We start from the raw sequence: 27,028 nt of genomic DNA, 5'->3' as shown, positions 1-27,028 counted from the left end.
TTTGGAATAGCCAGATAGAGAAAAAAATGTTTGACAAAATGAATGCCAGTCCAGATCAGGGAAAGGAAAGATTCTTACAATTATTAGACACCTTAGCACAGGGACATCGATCAGCAGAGCAAAGAGCACATGAACAAAGTCAGAGATTTGAGCTTATGATACAGATGATGGCTTGTCAAATGGGGTTGAATGCTAATGTGGGTGGAGGAAATAATCAGAATGGTAATAATTAGGATGGGGCACATAATGGAGGCGAACAAGTTGGGAACAATTTCGGTCATGCACCCCAACAAACTAGGAAAGTGAGTTCACGGCCCATGATTCCCATATTTCCTCTAGAGCTCCAGAGCAGCCCGTACCAGAGCCCCAAATCACTGATATACAGGACCAGCTGAGGAGAGATTGGGAAGCCGGAGGTCTAGATTTTATTGCTACAATTACCTTTAGGGAGTATATAGATGTGCGGATGAAGCATATGCCAAGTGGATATGACAGGAACCAGAGCTATGAGCTATAGAAGAAAGTAGGGAAACTTCAGTTACCATATTATGATGGCTCGGGGAAGTCTACAGCAAGAGCTTGGGTTCAAAAGCTTGACACATACTTTCAAATGAACCCTATGCCTGAGAAAGAAGCTATTAAGTATGCAGCAATTCACCTGGATGGGTTAGCACACAAGTGGTGGCATCATGGTATGGTCACTATGGGTCATGCACACATTACCTCATATGTGGAGTTTTCGGAGAGACTGATTGAACGCTTTGATAGGCCTAAGGATCATACCTTCCCTATGACAGGCAGAAACTTGTATGAGGAGTTTAACAGACATGCAGATTCAATACAGGGAGACTTCAGCACATCTTCAAGTAATGGTTTATCTGCATCATCTTCATAGGCAGAAGGGGTTTTAGATGTTGTGCAGATTGAGCCAGTTGCATCAGAAGGTGATATCATAGGCACACCAGGTTGCATGATTGACACAGATAGTGATTACAGTACAGTTGGGCTGGATGAAGTTACAGCAGTTGAGGATACTGTCATGTTTGAGGATAGTACAGTTGATCAGAAAGTGAGCATTCAGGACTTTGCAGAGAATGAGTATCAAGCACAGTTGGATGCTTCTTCACATGAGATAGAGGCTAGTAGCTCTTCACTTGGTTTGGCAAGCCAGCTGAAGACAAGGGACAAGGATATTGTCGCGGCTTTATCTCATCATGACAGGATATATGGATTGATTGAGAATCACATTTGGCTGATTCAACTGCAGGAGAGACAGAAAGGAGTCACAACAGGTTCTTCTTGTGACGACTCACAGCAAATCAAGGAAGGCATGGAGGCAATGAAGGTAAGTTACATACACCGACTTTCAAATCGCGATCATCTCCTTAATCTTGCAGGGATCTATTTAGATGCATTGAAGGAGGAGGAGGTTGACCAGCTTTCTCATGAGCTAGAGGATACTCGGAATTCCTTGGTGTGTATTCAGTTGGCTCTCCAGGATTCTAAGAGACATGTGGACGAGCTTTGTCTTGAGGTGAGCTCAGTTCGGGAGTTAGCGCTTATAGCAGGGACTCAGTTTTCTTTTATTGTTAGGTCACATGTTGATGATTTCTCAAAGATGACAGAGTTTACAGGAGAGTCCCAGGATCTAATTATTACAGATGACACCCAGGGGGATGTTGTGTATAGTTTTGAGGACTTAGTTTCCTCAGTAGTTTCTTATGGTACGAAGGGGTTGGACAGAGATGCTACAGTTTTTGATACTACGTATGTTGATATGAGCTTTGGAGTTGATTCGCAGGATATGGATGGTAATACTCTAGAGACCAGTAACTTTGAGGATGCTCCTTTAGACAGTGTGTCAGAGGAGGTTTGTAGGAGACAGTCTAGCCAGTGCCATCATGTGTCTAGTCAGTTGAGAGTTAGTGAGCGAGACATTTGTATCGCTTGCCAGCATTTCGACGCTGCTCGTCAGTTGTTAGCAGTTTATGGATGGGGTTGTCCTACTAGTGATGAGCAGGGAGGTAGTTATCTTTCCTTGACAGAGATCCACTCTTTATGGGAGGCTATTCAGATTCTGAGACAGGATTATATGCAGTTGGTAGCCGACAGAGATTATCTTATGGAGTGGGGGAGTACGGCATACGATGCATTATTGGCCAAGGAAGATGAGGTGAGTGAGCTTACTCAGCAGCTCGAGGTGACTTCTGAGATTCTTGAGAGTACACAGTTGGCTTTCGAGGAGTCACAGTTTCATTTGGCTAAGGTGACCATGGAGTTAGAGCGACTGAAGTCTTTACCAGATTCTGTACAGTCACAAGCTGTGGTGTCTGGTGATCCGAGGATGTCCATGGTCGAGATTGTCAGAGACAGTGGAGATGGGGATGCATCCATCCTTCATACTAACATAGGCATATCGGTTCCGTTCCCACTAGAGTCAAGTTCAGTTGAGTTGGGTGCTATAGCGGATTGTTGTGGTATGCTTGACATGGTGGTGGCTTCTAGTACTGATGGCACGGAGACTAGAGATGTTGTATCAAAGATCATGTGTGATGTTGGTGATCCGGCAGTTGGCATGGTTCCTGCTAGTGATACTACTCCCTTGGCGATGACTTCGAAGGTAGTAGTCAGTTCCAGCTTGGTTAGTGATCGATTGCAATTAGTTTCATCTGGGTTGCAGTCTGAGCCACTGACCGAGATTGGCGCATTCTATCGGCATTACACTGTGAGGTATGCTCATCAATTTACCTTTGATGACCATGTTGATGAGATGATGATACGGAGATATACTTTGATTCCTAGTGCTTGTCATCAGTTATGGGACGGTTTGACGCCACAGGATGAGAGTTGTGATGGGCATGACATGGCAATAGGTTTTGTGGTTGATAGCTTGATAATACATGACTTAGAGCAGGAGTTTGGGAGTGATGCTTCAGCGGTTGTTGTTTTTGATTCTACTCCTTTGGCTATGACATCTCCTGACTTAGCTGGTGATCAGTCACAGTGGGTTGTATCACTTGTTCATGGTGAGTTGTTGACTGAGATTGGTTCTTTTTACCAGCAATATACTAAAGGATATGTTCAGTGGTTTGCTTTTGATCCATCTGTTGAGGAGTTGATGGCAGACAGGTTTGGACTGGGCTCTCATTTTTGCTATCTACCGTGTAATAACTATTCACCATTAGCAGTGCATGGTTGTTATGGTTATGAGACAGTGGCCGGTAATCTGCAGAGTTGTGTTAACTGCAGTAGATGTACAGTGTGTGGATTCTCTGTATTTGGTGCAGTTTCATGTGGGAGTGGTCACCATTGTAGCAGAGTTGGAGTGTGCATTCCACATAACACGATGGGTTGTGTGGATGGTGTTTATTATGTTGATAGTTTGGGTGATCTACTCTACTTGGGGTCTAATATTTTGAGGGTTTGTGCCTCGTGGGTTCCTGACTATGGCAGTAGTGCATTTGGAGTTCAGTTGCACCGTGATTCACGATTCATTTATGGATTCCTCTTGGTTAATTTTCAGAGGTTGTTGCAGAAGCCTATGTTGACTGACAGTAGTATAGTTCATGACTACATTTGGGATCCAAGTGGATTGATTGGGTTGTTGTTCGGCCATTACTTGGGGACAAGATATTTTGGGAAGGGCGGACTGTAATGTCCCCTTTTTAGCATTCATAGCATGATGTTGTCGTTAGCCTATTTCCCCACGGTCCCGTAGGCTAACCAGGACATTAAAGGGGCTTAGAGGCCATTTGGCCTAGATAGTTTCAGTTGCAGGTCTTTTTGAGGGGTTTTGAGGTAACTTTGGGCATACTTACTATTTATAGTAAGTCATCTTGGATATGGTTGGACATCCAGTGGCAGCGGTTTGTCGATGGTAATTGTTAAAATCGGCAAGAAGACTTGTTTATCATTGATAAGATTTGTTATGCATTGATAAAGCTATTTCATAAATTTAAATTTAAATATTTAAATTTATTAATGCATAGACTATAGTTTGTGGAAAATATTTAAATTAAAAGAATCCCCTTTATTTTATAACACATTGGAGACATAAGTTACATAAAAGGAGTGATGTTTTATCCCGCATTGAGAAAACGAAGGATTGAGCTCTTGTGAGAACACTATAAAAGAAAGGGAAGAGCTTCTTTTTAGTAGACTTGGAAATATCAAAAAAATTGGAGAATTTGCTGGAGATTGTCTCAATAGTTTGGAGGACGAAATCCCTTCAAGCTGGAAATTTTGACGCCATTGAAAGATATGGTCTTGAGATTCAACATAGTAGCAATCCGAGAAAAGCAGGTACGAAAAAGCAGTCCGAAAAAACGGAATCGAAAAAGCAGGCTAAACAAGCAGATATGAAAAAGCAGTCCGAAAAAAGCGGAACCGAAAAAAGCAGGCCGAAAAAGAAATCCGAAAAAGTGGAACCGAAAAAGCAGGCCGAACAAAACAGTCTGAAAAAGCAGTTCGAAAAAAGCAAATCAGAAGGGGCAGCATTGAAGAAAATTATTACAGTCATCTACAACCAGGTTCCTTTATTAGTATTGTTTTTTAGGGGGTTATAAGTTTCAGCTGTAAGTGTGCATTATACCAGCATTATTATTTTGTAATCCATGTAAATGCCAAAAGTCTTGGCCATATTTCATGAGCATTGTATTAGAAATTTCATTGCAAATTAAGAAGATAATAGTTGCTGGTGTCATTTAAGCAATTTAATATCATTATTTATTAGCTAGTTAGTTTGCACACCAACTGTTTGTAAAAATGCCAATTGGCTGTAGGTGTACATTTCTCATGCTTAGATCATATATATATGCACTAAATATTGTCAAAATTAGTAGCACACTCATGTTAGGCCATTGTGTAGTCCATTTGGAGTCTTCTAGCACAAGTTTTTCATTGATGCAAATTGAAAAAGAGTCATTTAAAGCCAGCTGAAATACTATATCAGTCATACGTCCCTTGCATGTGAATTGTTTGATGAAATTCCTTGAGCTTTCATCAACATTTTTTTGAGGGAAGATTTGAGGTGGGTTATTACAGTGGTATCAGAGCTTGCTTGCAAAGTGTTTGACGAAATGTCAAACAACTGAAGTATAAAGATTTTTTGGTGTTTGAAGAAATTATAACCTATTGGGGTTATTACAAAATAGATCCCTGCAAGATTAAGGAGATGATCGCGATCTTAAAGTAGGTGTATGTAACTTACCTTCATTGCCTCCATGCCTTCCTTGATCTGTTGTAAATTGTCGCAAGAAGAACCTGTTGTGACTCCTTTTTGTCTCTCCTGCAGTTGAATCATCCAAATGTGATTCTCAATCAATCCATGTACCCTGTCATGATGAGATAAAGCCGTGACAATATTCTTGTCCCTTGTCTTCAGCTGGCTTGCCAAACCAAGTAAAGAGCTACTAGCCTCTATCTTATGTGAAGAAGCATCCAACTGTGCTCGATACTCATTTTCTGCAAAGTCCTAAATGCTCACTTTCTGATCAACTGTATTATCCTCAAACATGACAGTATCTTCAACTGCTGTAACTTCATCCAGCCCAACTGTACTGGAATCACTATCTGTGTCAATCACACAATCCGGTGTGCCAGTGATATCACCTTCTGATGCTACTGGCTCAACCTGCACAACATTTGTAACCCCTTCTGCCTGTGAAGATGATGCAGATAAACCATTACCCGAAGATGTGCTAATGTCTCCGTGTATCGAATCAGCATGTCTGTTAAACTCCTCATACAAGTTTTTGCATGTCATAGGGAAGGTACGATCCTTAGGCCTATCAAAGCGTTCAATCAGTCTCTCCATAAACTCCACATATGAGGTAATGTGTGCATGACCCATAGTGACCATACCATGATGCCACCACTCGTGTGCTAACCCATCCAGGTGAATTGCTGCATACTTAATAGCTTCTTCCTCAGGCATAGGGTTCATTTGAAAGTATGTGTCAAGCTTTTGAACCCAAGCTCTTGCTGTAGACTTCCCCGAGCCATCATAATATGGTAACTGAAGTTTCCCTACTTTCTTTCGTAGCTCATAGCTCTGGTTCTTGTCCTGTCCTCGTGGCATATGCTTCATCCGCAGATCTATATACTCCCTAAAGGTAATTGTAGCAATAAAATCTGGACCTCCGGTTTCCCAATCTCTCCTCAGTTGGTCCTGTATATTAGTGATCTGGGGCTCTGGTACGGGCTGCTCTGGAGCTCTAGGAGGGAATGTGGGAATCATGGGCCGCGAACTCACTGTCCTAGTTTGCTGGGGTGCATGACCGAAATTGTTCCCATCTTGTTCGCCTCCATTATGTGATCCTAATTATTACTATTCTAATTATTTCCTCCACCCACATTAGCATTCAACCCCATTTGATGAGCCATCATCTGCATCATAAGCTCCAATCTCTGACTCTGTTCCTGTGCTCTCTGCTCTGCTAATCACTGTCCCTGTGCCAAGGTGTCTAATAACTGTAAGAATCTTTCCTCTCCCTGATCTAGACCGGCATTCCCGCCTCTACCTAATCCTGTATTCTTGTCATCTCGGTCACCCATATTGCTGTCTTGATCAAAGAATACCTCCTCTGTGTCTGTATGATTGGATTCTATGTCCACCTACACGGATGAACTAGATTGTTCGCTCTGCAGGTCTGAAATCCTATTTTGTCTTGCTCTAGTATTGCGGAAATTATAAGGCCCCTGTCGCATGCTCAAACATATATGCTCTGATTTTAGTGTTTTGACATTTCATCAAACACTTTCCCCTCTATCCGGCTGTTCCAAATTCCTTATAAGACCTCCACAGGATGGCAAGACTTATAGCTCTGATACCACTATAATGACCCCACCTAGATAAGCCTCAAAAAACACACTTCTTGCTTGCTTAATAGTTATATCAACAGTTTGCAATCAATAGCTATTTGGTTTTGAAAGTGAAATGACTAATGCTGAACAAATAAGGAGGATGAGAAATATGCCAGCAAAATTTCATTTATCAATTCATAGATTCAATACAAGAGATATGCTTTTAGCGAGTTCAAACTGTGTGCCAAATTAAATTTTCAGCGAATGCAAATGCAAAATAAAATCCCGGTCATAACAACAACTTCAACAATGATTTCCAGCCTTCAAACAATTTTTTTAAATCCTAGGTAGTCAATGACCCTTACAGAGACAATCTCCCACTATGTATGAGTCTAACTTGTTTCAACAATGCTACCACTAGACTCAATTACAATGCAAACGCAATTCATGGATTCATTTCATAATAGCAAAATACTGTAACAGATACATACTGAAAATGAAATGCTTGTTCAGCAATATCCCAAAATAAAATTACTTAACAGTGCAAAGGAACCTGGAATGAATCTGTATGGCCTGCTGATGATGATGATCTGAACATAAAGATAGCTTCCTGGAACGCACAGGCCTGTGGCTAGAACCTAATATGCTGCGATTTCCTCTACTTCTGTTTTACCCTTGCCTAAATCATCACTTCCAGGCCTGCGATTTTCAAATTAACTCCCTGAGATTCCCGCAGTCTGCAAATTGCATTTTTTGTGGATTAACCCTGCCGAAAATGTCCAGGAAAGACCTACAAAACCCTGGTTGTAGATGGCTGTAATAATTATCTCCAATGTTGCATTTCTGCTTTGTTTATTTCTGTTCTGCTTTTTCACTTGCTTTTTTCGGATTTGCTTTTTCGCTTTGCTTTTTCGGATTTGCTTTTTCGGACCTGCTTTTTCAGACTTGCTTTTTCGGACTGCTTTTTTGGACTGTTTTTTCGGACTGCTTTTTTGGACTGCTTTTTTCGGACTATTTTTTTTTGCTCAACTTGGAATGGCTAAATACCACTTCCAAAGTGCAACTCTTCAGAAGGTCTTTCACTTCCTCAGTTATGCAATCTCTTGAGAGGTATCGTTCTGAAGGATTATGCTGAATATTTGCAGACCTGGATGGTGCCACAAATGCTCAAGAAGAATGGTAGTAGAATCTTCAATTCCCGTCTATCCAAATGAGAGGCCAAGCCCTTTATTTATTCATTTTTCTAAGAAGTTACTAAGAACTTCTAGAAGCATCCATTATAAAATCCCATTATAATGCACTTTTATAATTAAATAACTTTATAAAATAAAAAGTGCAATCTCAACTTAAAATTATAACATGTAGGCCGCATATAAAAAGTAATGATAAAATAATATCTCCAAGAGCATAATAAACCATCCAATCCTCAAATAAGCGCTAGAATGAATCTCTCAAGTCTCATCACAACCACCAGTCTACAAGAGTCCATGGTAGATTGATCCGGCACGCAAACAATGTCAGCCAAAATGGGGACATTACATCTTCCTCCTTATTTGGGATAATATGTCTTGAGATTAATCGAGACTCTTCTTGATTGCAATCATTTTAATCGACACTCTTTTTGAGTGCAATCATTTTTAGGTTGACCAAATTTAGGTAGAGAGGGTGCACTCATACATTGAATGAAGGATTCCCACGATAGTGGTAGTCCTCTAAGGGCTATTATTGATAATTCCAGATCTTCTACATTGTTTCCAATGGTAGAGAGTTGGTCCCTTAATTAATTTTTGAGAAATAGGATGAAATTGTATCTCCTTTATCATCTTGATATTTATGAGTTGTGGTTTTAGGGTAAGCAACCTGCTTGCATTGTTTATCTCATACGTATCTTGAATAGTTTTGAACACTTCATAAGCAGTTGTGAGTTTTGCTATAGATGGAAGAATGTGATCTTTAACTCCATCAATGAGTATCTTCTTGGCCTTATTATTACATCTTTTTCATGTTGTCTTTTTCTGGATCATCTTTAGGCATTTCATTATTTTCTTCTATGTATGAATCCAACTCAAGCTCTTGAAGTATTTCTTTAATTCAAATTTTCCATGAAACAAAGTTTGAGGTGCCTTCTGATCTATCCTCAACTCGAATGTTGTTCACCATGCTTGTTTATTTTTTTAATTTCAATATTATGAAGGAAAAAAATCACAGTTTTAATACTTGTTCTATCAACTGCACTCTGATACCATGTAAAGGAATGTGGATCTGAGGTAGGGTTTTATTTGCCAGTTCTAATGACTGATTCACTGTGAATGTAGATGCTTACAAGATCTTCTCTCAAGCAATAGTTGAAGAGATATATACAATGCTTTATGATCTTGATGTTTTCCTTGATTATGAATCTCCAAGCAAAAAATACTTGCTTCTATTATATGTTGCAGGTGTATGTGTGTTTGCAGATTGAAGGTAATAACATGTGTTGTTCTGATGTCCTTCTATCGATCTGAACTTTCAATAGATATATAGTGTTGAATGATCATGTCTGATTGTATAGACATGACTCTACGTTCCCGTAGGGTCATGTCTATACAATATGGATAAATGAATGATTTTAATAACCTTCGCGAGGCCAAAGCAGCCTATAGGACCCACAAACATGCCAAAAAATAAAAACAAAAACATTATGCCTTTTGGAGTTGCTCCTCTAAGTCTGCCCTCTGACAGTGAATATTGACCAGTAAATTTATTGTCCTGGCCAATTGCTCTTCCTGAAAAAGAGTATCTAACTTGCCATTTGCTAGAATATCCCGATAGCTATAGCGGATGTCATTGTATGCTGAACATTCCATGAGAAAGTGTCCCTTGGTCTCAACCTCTCCTGTGTTACAAAACCGACATATTCTCCGCCCCCATTCTTCCTTGGGTATCACACATCTGCTCGTTTCGCATCTCAAATGATGGGAGCTCGTCCTAAGTTGTGCAATGAGCATCTTAACTCTCCATTTCATATTTGCTCTTATGTATGCTTTCTCCTCATGGGCCCTTGTTGGGTAAAAACCTTTAATATAGTAGTCTTTTTTGTGCCCGTATTGTTTTGACTATATGCAAATCCTAATTATCTCAGCATTGTTATTCAGACATTCATGTATACTGATATTTCCTTTTTCCATCCATTTAACATTTTGTTTCATCCAGGTTTTCTTCCTTCTATCCAACCTCTCTTCCATGATCACAGCTTAGGCCAACGATGGCTTTCCATATTTTGAGCTTTCTGTAAATAGCATAATAACCGAGTCATTGCTGATGCCTCTAGTGGGAAGATGCCTGTTTCAGCCAATAGGATCTCACAGGGAACCGTGGTTTTAATTTTGAGACTACTGACCGTTAAATGCTTTTGGATTCTTTCTACCTATCTCCATTTCGGATCCAACATGCTGCTACCCCAAATCTCACATCCATAGAGGATCACCAGGGTAACTAACAAGCCAAAGAGCATTTTTTGGTTTTCCAATCCCATAATTCCGCATTCCTGCATCTATTCTGTAAGGAGTATAGCACTCTCCATACTTGTATTCTTTTTGCTCTACAAGTTAACAATAATAAACAACACTGATCGTGGTTAACGTATACCATAACAACTGATTGATTAATTATTATTATCATAGAGACTGATGATAATTGTCAACCTTTATCATAGTGACTGATTATTATTGTCAACCATTATCATAGTGACTGATTTTGATCGATGATACCATAGCTCATGCTCCCGATCACAATCAGTGATCTCAGATTACATTTATCTGTGGTTAATGATAACAGTTCAAACACTAACGTGATCCAAGGATCGTGTGGCTGTGTATCCTTAGTCACCCAATCCTATCAGTTCGCAATCTGAAGTATATAATGATTACCGGCATAACAATATTGATATAATCAGATCGAACCAATATGACAATCAATCAAAACAATGTATGGCTGTATATATATATATATATATATATATATATATATATATATATATATATATATATATATATATATATATATATGCATCCATATGTTAGTCTGTGAAACACATTTTGAGTCATAATCAGATAACAGATATCCAACTGATGCTACAATTTCAACAGGTTTAACCATAATATCCAACTTGGTAAAAACTCAGTATTTGAAAGTACCAAAAATTCGAATCTCTTAAAGAAACATGTTTTTTTGTTGTAAAATTCAGTTATATTATAAATTGACATAAAATGCAAGGTTTTATAGAAAAAACATGTGAAAAACACAATTTAACCAGCATACCTGTGTTGACATTTTCACCCATGTTTTCTTGTCCACAAAAGTGCAAGAATTAAACTTGAGAAAACTTGCCCAGAGAAAAAAAAAAAAAAAGAGGACTAGGTAACTCAGAGAGTACTCACAGAGTTGGTGAAATATGGGTAATTTGATAATACAAATAAAGAGAAGCATGATTAAGCTATATAGCTAATATTTCTACAATCGCATAACAAATTTAATCATATTTAAAAATAAATCTTGATACAACAAACTTCCAGTCTACTTACTTCCCAATAAAGATAAAGATGCATTTAACGCTTGCCTAGCCGCCACAGTTTCTTTTTCTCTCTCTTCAGATGAAAGTTCAGAAAGAGAAACTTCTTCATTGTCTATTTCTATCTTCAGCCAATTGCGATACAAAGCATCACATGCATAATACTCTCTCTAAAAACAAGAGGGAAAAAAAAATTACTAAAACTTGCATAAGAGAATAATAAATAGTACTAAAAATAATTTAGTTCTATAGTATAATATAATCTGAAAGATTCACCAATTTCAAAAGCATACAGATTGTATTCGTTGCTCAATAATAAGATTGTATGACATTTACAGGTTTCTTTTTTCTTTGATCAAAATGTACACAACCCAGGTCATGCTTAAGTCTTCTACATTCATACTTACCCAATCTTCAAATTCCCGGAGATTCTCTGATACATTATGCTGTTCCAGAGAAAGGAGGAGCTCAGTTGGTTGTTTTAAAGGTTCTGCAAGGTAGCTTAGTAACATATGAGCACCAACAGGCATTTTAGTTGTTCTCCATATAGATATAAGGGCAAACTCCCGGAATAGTATGTTACTGTATTAAACAAACAAATATACTGCATTAGGTAGTCACGTACACGAAAAGCATCTCCACAAGCTGACTGCTATGAAATCTCCAGATGAACAATGCATAACCATCAAAAGAAAGCTAGAAGAAGAAACCAACTATACCCATTGCAACATGATAAAATATGCAGTGATATAATTTCCAACTTGTCAAGGACTAACTTTTTACATCTTCACAAACATAAGATGGGAGATGGTAAAAATATTGTTGACCTATGCTGCAATGCCCGAGCAAGGAGCTCTGCCTTAAGACGCTCAGAATCAGAGATTGATGCTGGTGGAGTCAAGCAAAGCCACTGTACTGCAGTGGCTTTTTCTAAGCTTTCAAGGCGATGTTGCTCTCCTGCGTCTTCTGTTTTCATATGGCGAGTACCAGGTCTTACTTCTCGAGATCTAATTAAAACCCTGTGAAACAAAATGATGAACAAATTAACCTAAAAGGTTAAAAACCTATATGCCATACAATTGATCACAAAGTTATGCACATAGATGGGTTATGTAAAGTCAAGAAACAAAATGTAAATGCACCACTGAATGACAAGGACAGCTGATTACCTGTCAAGAATATCAGATACACAACCCTTTGTTGTATCCCCCGGAAAGAATGGTAAGTGCTCAATAGCCGATCGGAAAATTTTATATTTCACATGTACTCTGTGAAATTCGAGCATGAAAAGAAAAAAAAGGGGGTTTTAACATATAAATAACACAAATAATTGAGGTGAGAAAACTTTATAATGCAACAATGAGAACTTTAAAATTTAACTATGAAAGGCCTGAGATTTTCAACAAAAGTAAATTGTTGTTCAAGACACAATAAGAAAATAGTCTGCATTCGAAGCTAAATTGAATAAATACACACCTATCATTCAGCCTCAACTCCATCATATTCACATAAAGCTCCACACAGAGATATGGCGCCAGTTGGGAAGCATATACACCAACCAATTCCTCGCGCTTCTGTGAAAAAAGAAAGATTGCATACCTGAAATACCAGCATTTTTCAAGTCGGGTAGCCATTTCAAATTAGTTTAGTAGTCTAGCCAAACACTAAGTTTTGTTTATAGGATCAGAAGATCATAAACTAATAAAAACAAATGAAGAATGAACATTAAAGGCTAAAGTGAAAGTGCTTAAGAAATACAAAAACTTACGTATTTAGAATCAGGTCACCAATAAGTTGAAGTTTCTCCCTAAAAACATCCATTGCATCACCACCAAGAACATGCCTCAAAACCAGAACCAAGTGAGCTCCAAATCGAATCATCTGTGGATGACCATAAGGCCTTGGAGCAAACAAAAAATAAGATAAGTACAATAATTAAATGTACTCAAAAAGCAATAATTTTTCAACATCCATCTTCTACTACTAAAACATCTGCACAATTCACCTGGATGCAGTGTTAGCATCATTTGGGGGAGCAATCCATGCCCTTAAAAGATCCAAGAGATGTGAGGCATCCTCTAGCATGATACACATCTGAAAAATCAAAACCATATCACAAACAAGTAATACTTTTGTGTACCAGGGGCCCAAAGAGCATTGTTTCATTAAATCATCCATGCTACCAGTTGATGTCTTCATATTGCCATTCAACCAGTGACTTAAGTACAATAAATTACACTACAAATGCCTCTATCATACATACACAGAAACTAAGTATTAAGAATTAGCCATCCTGAAATGGATCTTATTTAGCCTAAAGTCAAGTACGACAAGAATAATCAAAGACATAATAGAAGCTACATGACCGATGCATGTGACATATATCATTTCAATTATGGTAATATATCTAATTTTGTAAATACTGTCCTAATCAAACAATGAATTGGCGTGATATAACCTCCAAAAGTATCAGTCTCATGACAGTTTCAGGCATTTAAAAAAATTTATTGACTACTATAAACCTATTGTTAATTCACCAAGTCTATAAAATAATCAGCATAGCCCTTGAGCAATTGTGACTCAAGCAATCATCATTTTTAGAAAGTTCCATAGTTATAACATATACTACGAATATCACATTGGTGTTCAATTGGCATTCCAAAGAGGTGTAGACGGTCAATCAGTAAAAAAGTTGGTTTATGTTTTGCATACATTTGTGCAATACAAGAGGTCAATTGGTAGGTCACATAGACAACAATGTTGGTGCAACAAAGATCTCAATCAAGAAGTCATAGCTTCAAATCGATTATGCATCCTCTTACAAAGATCAAAATACAATTGAAGCAAAACCTCTGAATGAGGAAGATAAACAGACTCCATTATCAAAAGGCTCATACCATGTTTGCAATAGAGAGATAGAGAGATGGGGAAAGAGAGTTAGAGGGGGATAGATTTTCAGTCTGCTATCTAATGCATACATAGAAAATGATCTCTCCTTTCATTCTTGCCCGAAATCTTGCATTTTCCAATCCCATTTGCATAGACATCTTCCATAAAAAAAAAGGATCACTGCATTCTCTTGGCACTTGAGCCTCCTTGAGCCAGGTGAATTGTCTTCCATACAATGCATAATAGAACATAAGGGTAAGCTTCCTTACTTGTCCATTCATCCTAATGAACATCCTCACACCTGTTTTCTTTCATTACATTTTGGTGAACCCGACTCCCCTACATATTCTTTCTAATTTGGATGTCTACATCTGATTTGGGTGTTTTAAATTCACAATGAAGTTGATCAAATTAGATTGAATTTCTATTTCTCATGTGATTGCATTACTTCTTAGTTCCATTTATCAAAATCATGTGTTACAAAATAGCTTATTTCATTTCATATTTCTTGTTTTCCATCATATTATTCATGCATATGGCACTCTAAGAATTTCAAAAACTCTTCCTTCTTGCAGATCATTTCTCTCAACACTTTTATCTAAGGTGCATGTGGCTATATGATAATGTTGTAATGAAATGCATAGAACATGTAGAGTTCATAAGAGTCTTACTAGGAAATGATAACTATAAAGATGACATTGATACGATCAATATTAGTACCTTTCCTAAGTTGTCTTTTGCTAATAAGGATAGAGTTCATACTCCTAAAAGTAACACACTACATAGTTATAGGTCCTTTCCTCCTAAAGATATCTTGGTGCAAGCGACTAAGAACACTAGTTTATACACTAATTTGCATCCTCTTCCTTCTAGATATCTTTTCTCTTCATCAAAGTATTTTCAATCAAGATGATGCGATGAATTTCCTTCATGATTAATGTCCTAAATAACATTATGGATGAAGATCTTAATGAACCTTCTTCCCAAACTAAGGAGAATTTAACTAATGATGATAGGGTTATGCATCCCGCTCAAGAGATCAAATTGGTCATTTTTTGTCCTTATATAACACACTTCGATAACCCTCAAGATGAAATCTCCCCCCCTCACCCCCTCTCAACTAAAAGCCTATTATAATATACAATATAACATTACTTCTTGACAAGGATATAGTGGACAAGATTTTGGCATTCATAAATAAGGAATATACATCCCTATAGATCCTCTTGCACAAGTCACTAGAAAAGGCACAAGATTCATACCTCAAGCCAACATTGATTCTTTGATCCCTCTTCGTCGAAATCAAAACCTCCTCCTTTAAAAGCGCTTTTGCCAACCCCATAAAATAACAATACACCCTCAAATAACTGTTCGGCCTTGGCTAAAAGAATCTTTTGAAGGCTTAAATATGATACCATTTTCCAAAAAAACAAATATCATATAACAGTATCTTTCATTGTCTTTTTAATCATAGCAATACACATTATCTTGCTGATTGTATTAAATTTAGAAGATTTAGTACATAGATGTCTTGTTTGTTTAACAATAGACCTTATAATTTTTCTTGATATTAAAAATGTGCACTGCCATTCCTTTTGCCTATTATGCTGCTCCACACCATGTGATCTTAGTGCTATACCTTATTGGACCCCTTTCTTTTACATGATGCCATGCTTTCATATTCAATCTTTATGAGCAAAATAATAAGTCTAATTCCTTGACTTCACAATTAGGAGCCAAGTCTTCTCTCTTCAATTCAAGGGATTCATTATCTCTTCGTTGATTAATATTGTTTATCACATGATGTCCCTCTTGCAAGGAATTGTTCTACATGGGATCCTTCTCTTTTAAGGAGATCAACATCCTTGTTTACAGTCTCTTCCTTTCTCTGAAGCTTATATTTTGTGTAACTGATCTCTAACTCAAGTGCATAATGTGTTACCATTTTCCTTGTCTTTATGCTTGGGAGGCAATGATTCCTTTTCTTATTTTCTCATCCTTTCTATAAATCCACTTTCCTTGGTGGAGTGGTGCTTGATTATTATGTGACATCCTTTCTTACAATGAGTCATTTGTTTAAACAAGGATTCTCTCTTATGCAAAAGATGTGTATCCTTGATCACAACCTCTTCTTTGTTTGCAATTGCATGTCCATTATAAACAAATCCCTTCAAGGCTTAAAGTGTGTCATCCTTCATCAGGAATCCCTTTTTAAACAGCAATTGAGGAAAAGGTGAACTTTTGTTCGCCTTCCCTCCTTGTGATCAAAGATATTTTTTTTGCTCAAAACCCCCTTTTAGAGGTAGATGTTTTCAAACAATGATCTCTTCCTCCTAAGAATCCCTTTACACTTGTTGCAAGATATCCTTTTACAACTTTCTCTCCCTCGGCTTGTAAAGAGTTATTGCCTCCTCGGCTAAGGTTGCATGAAAATTGTTGCTTCGCAAATATCTCCTTGGTGTTGAAGGTGGCTATCCTTATTAGTCATCATAGCTTCGTGTTGCCATCTTAAGGAGAGGAGCATATATGTGGCCCCCTTGTGTATTATGTAGCAAATTCTGTAGTATCCCACCCAAATATACCCTAAGATATTTTGCTCAATAATTTTCAGAAATAACAACAGAGACTTTATGCCAGTAAAACCAGCAAGTATACCAGCAAATGCACTTACAAAATGTTACTGCATTATACATTAGCAATACAATAACCAACTATTAAAATATACAATCTTACACACAGATTCACAATCAGATTGGAAATGTAGGAAAGAACCTGTAAGCACACTTGAGACAACTTGTGTGATGCCTACACGAACAATGGGGTTGCGTTCACTGTCTATCGACACGAGGGTTTTCGTCCTCAAGTTGGATGAAAGCTAAAGCTTTCCTAATAACTTTCCAAGAGAGATATTGAAATGTGAATTATGAAACTAAGCATAGCTGAAAATGAATGAGACTTCCTCTTTTAATGCTCAACTGTGACTCTTCTACTGCCTTTTGTCTTTTTGTCTTATTCTTCTTTGTCACCTTTAACCCACTTAATAATATTAATTTGACCATTTTATTAATTTGTATTAAGCTCACTTAAGCCAAAATTAATATTTTATGGATTGGACTTATGATTTCTAATGTCCCAAAAAGGGGGCATTACAAGTCCTCCCTCCTCAAGATTGCTTGTACTCAAGCAATCGGTACTAGAATGTCATATAAATATACAAGTGGCTATGTAGCCCATCCTGAAAACATATCCTATAACATGGTGAAACAAGGTGTCCAACAGTCAACCGCAACTCTTTAACAAATGAAATTCTTGGATCCCAAGTCAATCTCTAATACTCTGTTGTGTCTATAGGCTACGTGACTTTGATCATAAACCTCCCATAATGCAAGTCATACCTTGTGTTGACCCCTGGATCCCAAACCAACCTATCAACATGATGCTTGGTGTAGAAATAGATGATCAATGAATCCCCAACCTCCTAAATCAGCCAACTGAATAAATAGATGCCCATCACACTGCCCATGTGCAAGGAAACCAATTCAACATGACTCAAGACGTCACTATCATAACTCGGATCAACATCAAGAATGATAATGCTATCACCAATATGTCGTGGAACTAGAAGGGTAAACATCTCATATGGAATATATCGCAACATGTGTAGTTCCCACTCATCTACATGCAACTCACTAACACCTGTAGGCCAAGCCAAATCTGAAAATGTACTAACAGTCCAAGCAAGGCAGCCATTGATAACTGGAGTATGTAGAAGATAAAATCACCAATCAATAAGTAGGCAGCAGCCATATTATAAGTACTTGGTGATAAATCTCTAGGTAAGTTGTAAAAACCCTCCAGGCACACTAAATACAACTCTGAATTATCTATTGCACCATACTATCCACATGACATTGTGTAGATATATAACGGCTGTTATAAAAATCAGAGTTTTCATTGTGCATTTCTTGTTGGTCCTTTAGGTCTTCCTCAACATAATGAGCCTCATATAGATAGGGTGAAGTAGGAATACGAAGTTCACCTTCATTCTCACCAAATGTACTAATCCCTTCAACAATGTGTATGAGATCCATGGTTAAATCATCATGCCAATCATCTATGTGAGTGGCTGTTGTTGAATTCTGATTTTCAGCCTGATGTAAAGAATATTGTGTCATACTTAGTTGGAGACATAACTCATCTACCTCCCTCTCTTTATCTTCAACATGTTTGATAGTCATATCCATGTCTTTAAGCAGCTTCAAATAATCTGATCTCATTCTTTCCACTACTTTCTTAAGAGTGTGAAGGTTTGCACTATTTTAGTCAGAATAAAGTAACTATTTTGTCAAAGTTTGTTTTTGTTGGTTTCATGTTCTGCAAACATTTGGAAGATGACTTCTTTTTTGGGGGGGATAGATGTAGTTGGAATAAAGTAACTATTATGTTTAGTACTTGTTAAAGCTAGTCGGGCTAGGTAGTTAGGAGGTGAAGAAATGCGTCGATTGGTTTCCAACCGACTAACCCTTTTATAAATATCTAGAATATTGTCAAAGTACTCATGTTGATTTTTGGTATTAATAAAGAAATCATTTCCTTGCCTACTGGTATTGTGGTATGAATGGTATGTTCTATGTTTTACTTCATATGTATCTCAAATGGACTATCTTGTATGGTTACCATACTATATCTCTATAAATTTAAGTGATATTTCCATTCTACAACTATCGATTCCATTCATCGGTCCCTTCACCTTTTCAACATCTTTAATTTCCCACATGGTTTCTTCAATGATTTTATGGGTGTTAAAAAATTCACTAAGGCTGCAATAATCATATCATTTGATACTTTCTACTTATCTTCCAAATTATATGCTCCAAAATTAGCATCTAGAAATGAAATGTTTGATTGGTCATTCAAATCAGCCCCTAAAGTAACATCATCTTGCTCTAGTTCATGAATGCTAGATTCATTTTTACTTTCAATTGTACCATTTTCAGAACTTTCCTTCTTCTCCTGATGTATTGTCTCATCTGCTATCACGTCAATGTCTTCACATTATTCATTCTCATTGAGAGTCTCATTTTCAGCCTTAGGATCACCATAATCTTTGTCAATAATAACCTCCAACTCACCAAATAGGATGGCAAAATAATCCTTACCATTTACCATCGCAGGTTCCCTCTTATGACCTTCATTTGGTTTAAGTTGAACTAACAAGTCCTCAACATCCTCAATGCTGATCTGCACTTCTTGAGCTGACTCTTACTACTTGTTTCCTCCACAAATGTGACCTAGTGACCAAAATTGTTTGCAAGTGAAACAAATCTGCTCTTTCCTCATTTGGTTCTTGCCAAATTTCTAAGTTTCTACAACCTACAATTACTTCACTTTTAGTTCTTGTTTAGCTCTCAATTTTTGGCTCACATTGTTTAAGCACCTTGTTGATAGTTACAAGCAGCCTTTGAAGCCTTTCATTCTCTATTTGAAATTGCTAACAACACTTGTAGGAGTGGCTGGAAATGAGCATAACTCTCATTAATTGGCATAACCATAATGTTTTCTATGGCTGCAATAATATCCACATCATGTTCTTCCCTAATTGTGCCTAATAGATTTTGAAGCATGGTGTGTATTAAACCATACAGTCCCATGTCAAACATAAGATTGCATAATTTAATTTCTGCAAATGACTTCAGTATAGCGGCCCTTCTAGGGAAACGACTACTGCTATTCCAAAGATTTTGGAAACAATCAACAATAAGTCATATTACCTCCTTCATGTCTTCTTCTTCATAAGGTTCTTGCAATGCTAAAATTCTTATGACTTCCATTAGACAAGAAGCGACTATTAATTTTAACTCAGCATCTGAATGTTTCAGCCACTTGTGTTGCTTCAACCCTGTAATTGTAGGAACAAGAGCTGTCTAAAATCAATTAGAGGGTGATTGCTCAACCATGGGTAAGCATCCTTCCAATTCAATCAATGTGCCAAGAAACTTTCCGCAATCCAAGTTTGCTACCTGTTTTATTAAGTAAATTGGCTAGACTGGCTTCTGGTGCCATTTTGAAAAAATTGCTAATCTAATGTTCACTCCCACGGTTTAAAAGACAATGTCTTTGTCAAATAACTGCAGAAAAGAATAACTATCTGGCATATCTCACTACCTTGCTAATTGGTCATTTCCAATCCAAACCAATGGAACTTGGGGACAATATACTCTAGTAATCCGCTATCCCAAAAAAGTTTCAACAAATCTGCTCCCTAATAATGGAATTTTGTAAGATCTCTTATGAAGTTTGACTATAATTTGTTTTTGACAATAATCCAATTGGCAGTCACAGTCCCAATGGTGGCTTATGTTTGAAACTATTTTTTTCCCTCCTCTGATTGTGTTTAAATAATTGTTGTTAGCAAGTATGCAAAAATGTCTTCAGGTGCACCATCTGCTCTCAAGTTGTATCCGCTCCTACATTCCCAGTGTAGGACTCAAAGTCTCATAACATTCTCTATATACAAGGAGATTTGTTCTTATTTTGCAATTATAGCCTACTGCATATACTAGAGAATTAAGTGAGGGTAATGGAAATGCCTGGAGTATTTATTACACTCAGAGATCCTAGTTGAGAGCGTTGCAAGCATGTAAAATCAGACAACTAAGGGTATGTGGAGTTATTAAAATAATCTACTTTGCTCAAACAATGGTATAAATTTGCCAGATTTTCAGTACTATCTTCCTCATATAAAAATATTGACTATAGCATGATTTCATTAAAGTTCACGTAAAATAATCTCTATAGACCACAGATTCATTTTTCTTCCTTGCCATTTGTCATTTCAAACATTTAGTGCATTGTGGAGTTTCACATTTTGACTTAACAAAAGAAATATGTTTGCCCTCCAACTTAGTGATTTTGTAACATACAACCCTGGGCATATACTTTCAATTTTGAGGATGGGCTAAAGTCCTCACGAGACTCTTGTAAACAAATACCTCTGCATAAATTCGTTTCCATTGCAATACACAACAACTTCTTCACCTCTTCTTACTCTACTAGAAAAGGGATCGACACAATACGACTCCGAAATTTATCTACCCATATTCTACCATTCATTTCCCACACTTGGTTATGGCGGAAGTTTATATGGCAACATCCTTCTCTTGCAAAATGATTTTTAAATTTTATCTACCTATATTGTACCATTCATTTCCCAATCCTTGGTTATGGCAGAAGCTTATATGGCAACATCCTTCTCTTGCAAAATGATTTTTAAATTTGGACACCCGGAGACTTATTCTTGATGAGTAATTCCAAATCACGTTCCAACTGTCCAACTTGCCAAGAAAAACTTCTCAAGATGTTATTTTTCTCTCAACAGGTGTTACTCGTCCAAATTTGAAGTGTTCATTTGGCTTTACTTGAATTAATAAAGGCAGATATCATTCAAGCGATGTAACCTGTGATAAAGTTTATTTCCTTGTTGGTTTTGGCGTCTATAATGCTCAAAGATTTCGTAAGAGCAGCAGTTGATAGAAATTTGTTGACACCAAATATTATCTTAAGCCACTCCATGTATGTTACTGATATGAGGGCATTATTTCAGAAGCTGAATGTAGCGTTCGTGTCATATTAAAAGAAACTCCCTATAATCAGGCAACTCGTGATTCAAGAAGATCATTCCCAATATGATGACCATTGCATTCTTTCTAAACTCCTCCTTCTACCACTTCTCGTCAAGGATTTTCCAGTATTGTTTAATTTTTATCAGGCCACCAAAACTTAACACTTCTCAAGTATGATTGATGGGTAATGAAATACCACCTACAATCTCCCGTCAAAAGATCTCATTGACCTTTTAATATTTAAGTTTAACAAATATTAATCTTCATCGATTATAAATTGCCAGCTGGGACAACTAAACATTACCATTTAGCTCCATTGCCAAGGGAAAATGTGACGGGTGTGATTATTTAATTATGGTTTTCGCACTTAATAATATCCTCAACGTCCATGATGAGAAAATTAATAAATTTGAAATCTATTATAGTGGCTGCTATAACCTCCAAATTCTTTTTGACAGGCCCCACGTAAATTTTGACTCAATGTTCCCCCACAAACTATATTGTCATGAAGACAAATAAATAATATTATAGACGATGATGGAAAACTAAGCAAAACATAGGCTTGTTGCAAAAAGTAATTAAGGCCAACTTATGCTTAGATCATTCATGTCACTGTCATTTATTGATGCTAAATGGGTTTCAAGTCTTGGTACAGCAATAAAACGAACCAGAAGTTTGGCAACTTTGAGTGTTTTGGACTCAGACTATAGAGTCATTCCAAACGAAGACTATATCTCCCAATATTTGTTTGGAATAACGATAGAACACAGCCCGGTGTCCATATACTTCTCAACCTCTATAAGAAGCTGCACTCTGATGCCTTTGGCTAATTGTATTGCAGAAGTAATATTTGTTCGCCTGGTACTAAAATAATCATTTGCCTCCTCAAAAATTGACTCTTCACAACATATTAAACATTTGTTCCCAAATACGGTAACCACAATCTTCTACTTCGATTCTTTGATATTAACACAAATTTCAAGTGGCGTTTAAGTTCACTCAGGAAGGATAAGATCAGAGATAATGGACCGGCTCCTAACAAACTTATTTTTTCATTGAAATTAACTAAACTCACCAGTTCTATAAATTGTTCTTTATGGTAACAATTATTTAAACATTGGTTCAGTTTGTCAGCACCAGGAATACTAAAGCAAACACTCATTGGCTTTAAAGAAATGCCTCTATAATGTTCTCAATAGACTAGAACGTTTTGACACTAAGCTCCTTTCATTATTTTTATTTTCTTAATCTTTCTCATGAATCCCACTAGGGTATAGATAAACTCTGAGAATAATTCCTAATAAGACCCTTCTATAAATTTGTTCGGATAAACTCCACAGGCTGGTAGGAAAACCAGCTCTGATACCACTGTAATATCCCACTGAGATATACCCTAAAATATTTTGCTCAATAATTTTCAAAAATAACAACAAAGAATTTATGCCACTAAAACCAGCAAATGCTCATATAAAATACTTATTAAATGTTATTGCATTATACATCAACAATAAAATAACCAGCCATCACAATATCCAATCTTAAACACAGATTTACAGTCAGATTGGAAATGTAGGAAAGAACTTGTAAGCACACATGAGACACTAGGTATGATGTCTCCATGGACAATGGGGTTGTGTCACTGTATACTAGCATGAGGGTTTTCATCCTCAGTTTGGATGAAAGTTGAAGCTTTCCAAATAACTCTCCAAGAGAGAAACTGAAGTCTGAATCATAAAACCAAGCATAGCCGAAAATAAATGAGACCCCCTCTTTTAATGCTCAATTGTGACTCTTCCACTCCCTTCTATCTTTTCATCTTAATCTTCTTTGTCACCTTTAAAACACTTTACAATGTTAATTTGACCATTTTATTAATTTGCATTAAGCTCCCTTAAGCCAAAATTAATATTTTATGGATTGGACTTTGTAATGAACCATTTTTGGAACATTAGAATTCATAACCTTACTGTGTATAATTTTCTCCTTTTTCTCCCAGATTACGACTGGTTCCCTTTTATTTCCCTTTATATTTCTCCTTCTTATCATATATCCCTCCATATTATATTCTTCTATGTATATATAGTTTTCATTTCTAAGAGTCGCGTCTTTTTATAATATTGTATTAATAATAATAATATATTGTAACATTAATTATTATTAATATATTAGTAATTGTAATATTAATATAATTATTAATAATAATAATTATATTGTAACATATATCATTTTATTAATATATCAACTGTATAAATTATATTATTATATTATTATATTTTATATTAATAGTATTTCTATATTAAGTCATATTTTAATCATTATAATATAATTATTTATTATATTAGATTATTATTTAATTAATTTCATAATTCCATATTGCTATTATAATGCAAGGATATTATTATATAATATTACATATAAAATATTATTACTTTAATATTTTTATCACTTTATGTATAATACTTATTTATTATTTAATTTATATATTAGAGTGGGGACATCGCAGTCCTCCCCTCTCGAATTTGCTTGCCCTCAAACAAAATCTTTCATACACAAACTTTGTCATAGACATAAAACACATTTGCATTCAAGGACAAGAGAGATTTATGAAAAACACAAAGTAGACCTAATGTAGACAGATGAAAGCACGAAGCAAACGCGACGAAGACACATCATACATAACCTTGATTAGATTCTAAAATTAACAATGCGCAATGACTATACTTCTTCATTAGGCTTATGAACCCTGCAACCACAAAATAAGCATCAGTACATGCATGTAAATATATATAAACTTCAAAGAAATTTGAATAATAATGAGTTAATCCAAGCCAATTCCATACTAAGCCCAACAGCGAAACTTTGGCCCCCTTGGCCCTAGTGGCAGGTGTTAGGCATCCACACGAGGTGGTCTACTTAGTGGATAGCTTGTTTGGCTAGAAGGTTCTTGTGACAAGGAGCCATTACTATCTTTCCCTTAACTAGTACTACAATAGGGTGTCCTAACCGCTCTCCCTTGATTGCAAACTCCAAAGAAAAGTTGGTAGGGTGCCCCTACTATCTTCCCCTTAACTAGTACTACAATAGGGTGTTCTCCCCTGATTGCAAACTCCGTAGGAAAGTGGTAGGGTTCCGTTACTATCTTTCCCTTAACTAGTACTGCAATAGGGTATCATAGCAGCTCTTTCTCAATTGTAGACTCCATAGGAAGGATAGATGCCCTTATAGTCTTTCCCTTAACTAGTACTACAATAAGGTGCCTTAACAAACTAACTAGTACTACAATAAGGTGTCTTAACAAACCTCCCTTAATTGCAGACTCCCTAGGAAAGTTATATACAGTAGGGTTTCTATATAGTCTTTCCCTTAACTAGTACTACAATAAGCCGTCTTATAGACCTTCCTTGATTGTAGACTCCATAAGAAAGCTACTTGAAATCCCTAAATCATTTCTCAAATAATCAATTTTACACCTTTATGATTACATTAATTAAGAAAACTTACAATTTCATATTTTAAATATGGTTGAACTTCCTCGAAGCTCCATTGTTCCCTTGATCATATCTCATCTTCTTCGGTGTTGTCCCTTCTAATTCTGGGTCGAGTATTTCCTCTATTCTATGAACTTGACTTTTCTTCCCGCATCCTAGTTCCCATGATTCCTTGCATTTGAAGCATAACAAATGTCAATATCTATAAGAAGTATATGTTGACACCTTGCAATATTCCCTTGGTAGCATTGTCATTATCCAATCTGAGCTGCTCAACATCCTACATTGGCAACATCAACAACAATCACAGATCAGCACCACTCAGAGCATCTGATATCATTCATCGGCAACTTAATAATCTAATTTAGCTATTCCTTGAGGGCTGAATCACTCTTGACAGCGATCATCTTGGTTTGTTTCTGTAGTTCCTCTCATCCATTCACAACACTATCCGATCACACCCTTGCTGCAATTTCACTCACAACATTTAAAGTGCACAGTCTTCCAAGCGCACAGGTTTCGATCACCTACACTAAGCACAAAGCTGTAATGTCCTTCATCTGATAAGGGAAATTGTTCTGCATCCATCTCATAGCCCTCTTAAATTCTGGACTCAGAAGTGCAGCAAAAACCTCTACAAAAATTGCAAGGAGATCAGCTACTGATTCCAATCAATTTTAGACATATTAATGCTTTAGTGCAGAGGGTGTTAGCGTTAATATATTTGTATCGTTAACAGCAATGAACAAGAAAACAATAACATGCAGATTTATGCATGGTCTTCATTTACTCCTTCTTTGTTCCCAAGCTTCACTCAGCAACCTCCTAAACATTCGCACCTAGAGAGATAACGATGGTGAATTTGCTAGCTACCAAAAATTTGAAAGACGATCTTCCTGACCGCAATACACCTTTCTTGTCATCCACACATGCTCATATATAACTCTCTGTACTTGATAGCCTCCCGACCATGAAATACTTGGGAATTTTGTTTGCGAGAATGTTCTTAGGTTTAGTCTTTATCGGCTCTAGAAATCTTTGCACAAAAGCTTATTATGCTGAATATTATGGGCTCAAATTCCCAAGTCACAAGATACTGTATTGAAATCATTAAATATAGAAAGATGCAGGCTATAGCAACAAGGTTGTCTTCTATTGTCACACATAATCACCAGCAAACCTTCCATGGTATTCTCTTTAAGATTTTGAGTGCCATCTGGAAGTGAAGATTGTCTTCTTTTGCATACGCCAACTCCAATTTCAAAGAATATAACTTCAGGCAAGAGCTTCATATATTGGTTCAGGTATGCAAAGCTTCATTTGTTTAACATACACTGTCCAACCGAACCAAGACATATATTAAGTCTGGGATTATTCATCTATAATTTCTAAACAAAGACAAACTGAGAGTCTGGTTCATTAATCTGCAGGTACTAGCCTACAGCCGAAAGATTTCGATATGCTAAAAATGGAATGTGTAAATCTTTGTCGAATGAAATATCCATGGTCAGCTTTGCATTAATATTCTTCTCTACCATATAATACTGCAAATTTTTCTTCTAATAAGTTTTGATAAGAAATTTTACAAAAACAATCCACACAGGCTGGCAAAATACACTGCTCTGATACCATTTGTAATGCACCATTTTTGGAACATTAGAATTCATAACCTTACT

At 36.7% G+C, this 27,028-nt stretch overlaps 1 protein-coding gene across 3 annotated transcripts in view; it reads right to left on the bottom strand.

The window, feature by feature from the left end:
- Positions 1-27,028, bottom strand: part of LOC149552741 (nuclear pore complex protein) — a 245,634-nt gene that overhangs the window by 39,986 nt on the left and 178,620 nt on the right. For all 3 annotated transcript variants that reach the window (XM_089788287.1, XM_089788288.1, XM_089788286.1), the window contains exons 14-20: positions 13,359-13,447; positions 13,122-13,253; positions 12,830-12,952; positions 12,523-12,621; positions 12,181-12,372; positions 11,761-11,935; positions 11,367-11,523 (exon numbers count right to left, since the gene is read on the bottom strand). In XM_089788287.1, coding sequence (XP_089644413.1) covers positions 11,367-11,523; positions 11,761-11,935; positions 12,181-12,372; positions 12,523-12,621; positions 12,830-12,952; positions 13,122-13,253; positions 13,359-13,447 — 967 coding nt within the window. The remainder of the gene's footprint in view (positions 1-11,366; positions 11,524-11,760; positions 11,936-12,180; positions 12,373-12,522; positions 12,622-12,829; positions 12,953-13,121; positions 13,254-13,358; positions 13,448-27,028) is intronic.

The sequence above is a fragment of the Cupressus sempervirens genome, chromosome 6, assembly GCF_028749045.1.
Source record: "Cupressus sempervirens isolate cs-2001-9-10 chromosome 6, ASM2874904v1, whole genome shotgun sequence".
Taxonomy (NCBI): domain Eukaryota; kingdom Viridiplantae; phylum Streptophyta; class Pinopsida; order Cupressales; family Cupressaceae; genus Cupressus; species Cupressus sempervirens.
This window is presented reverse-complemented; position numbering and strand designations above follow the sequence as displayed.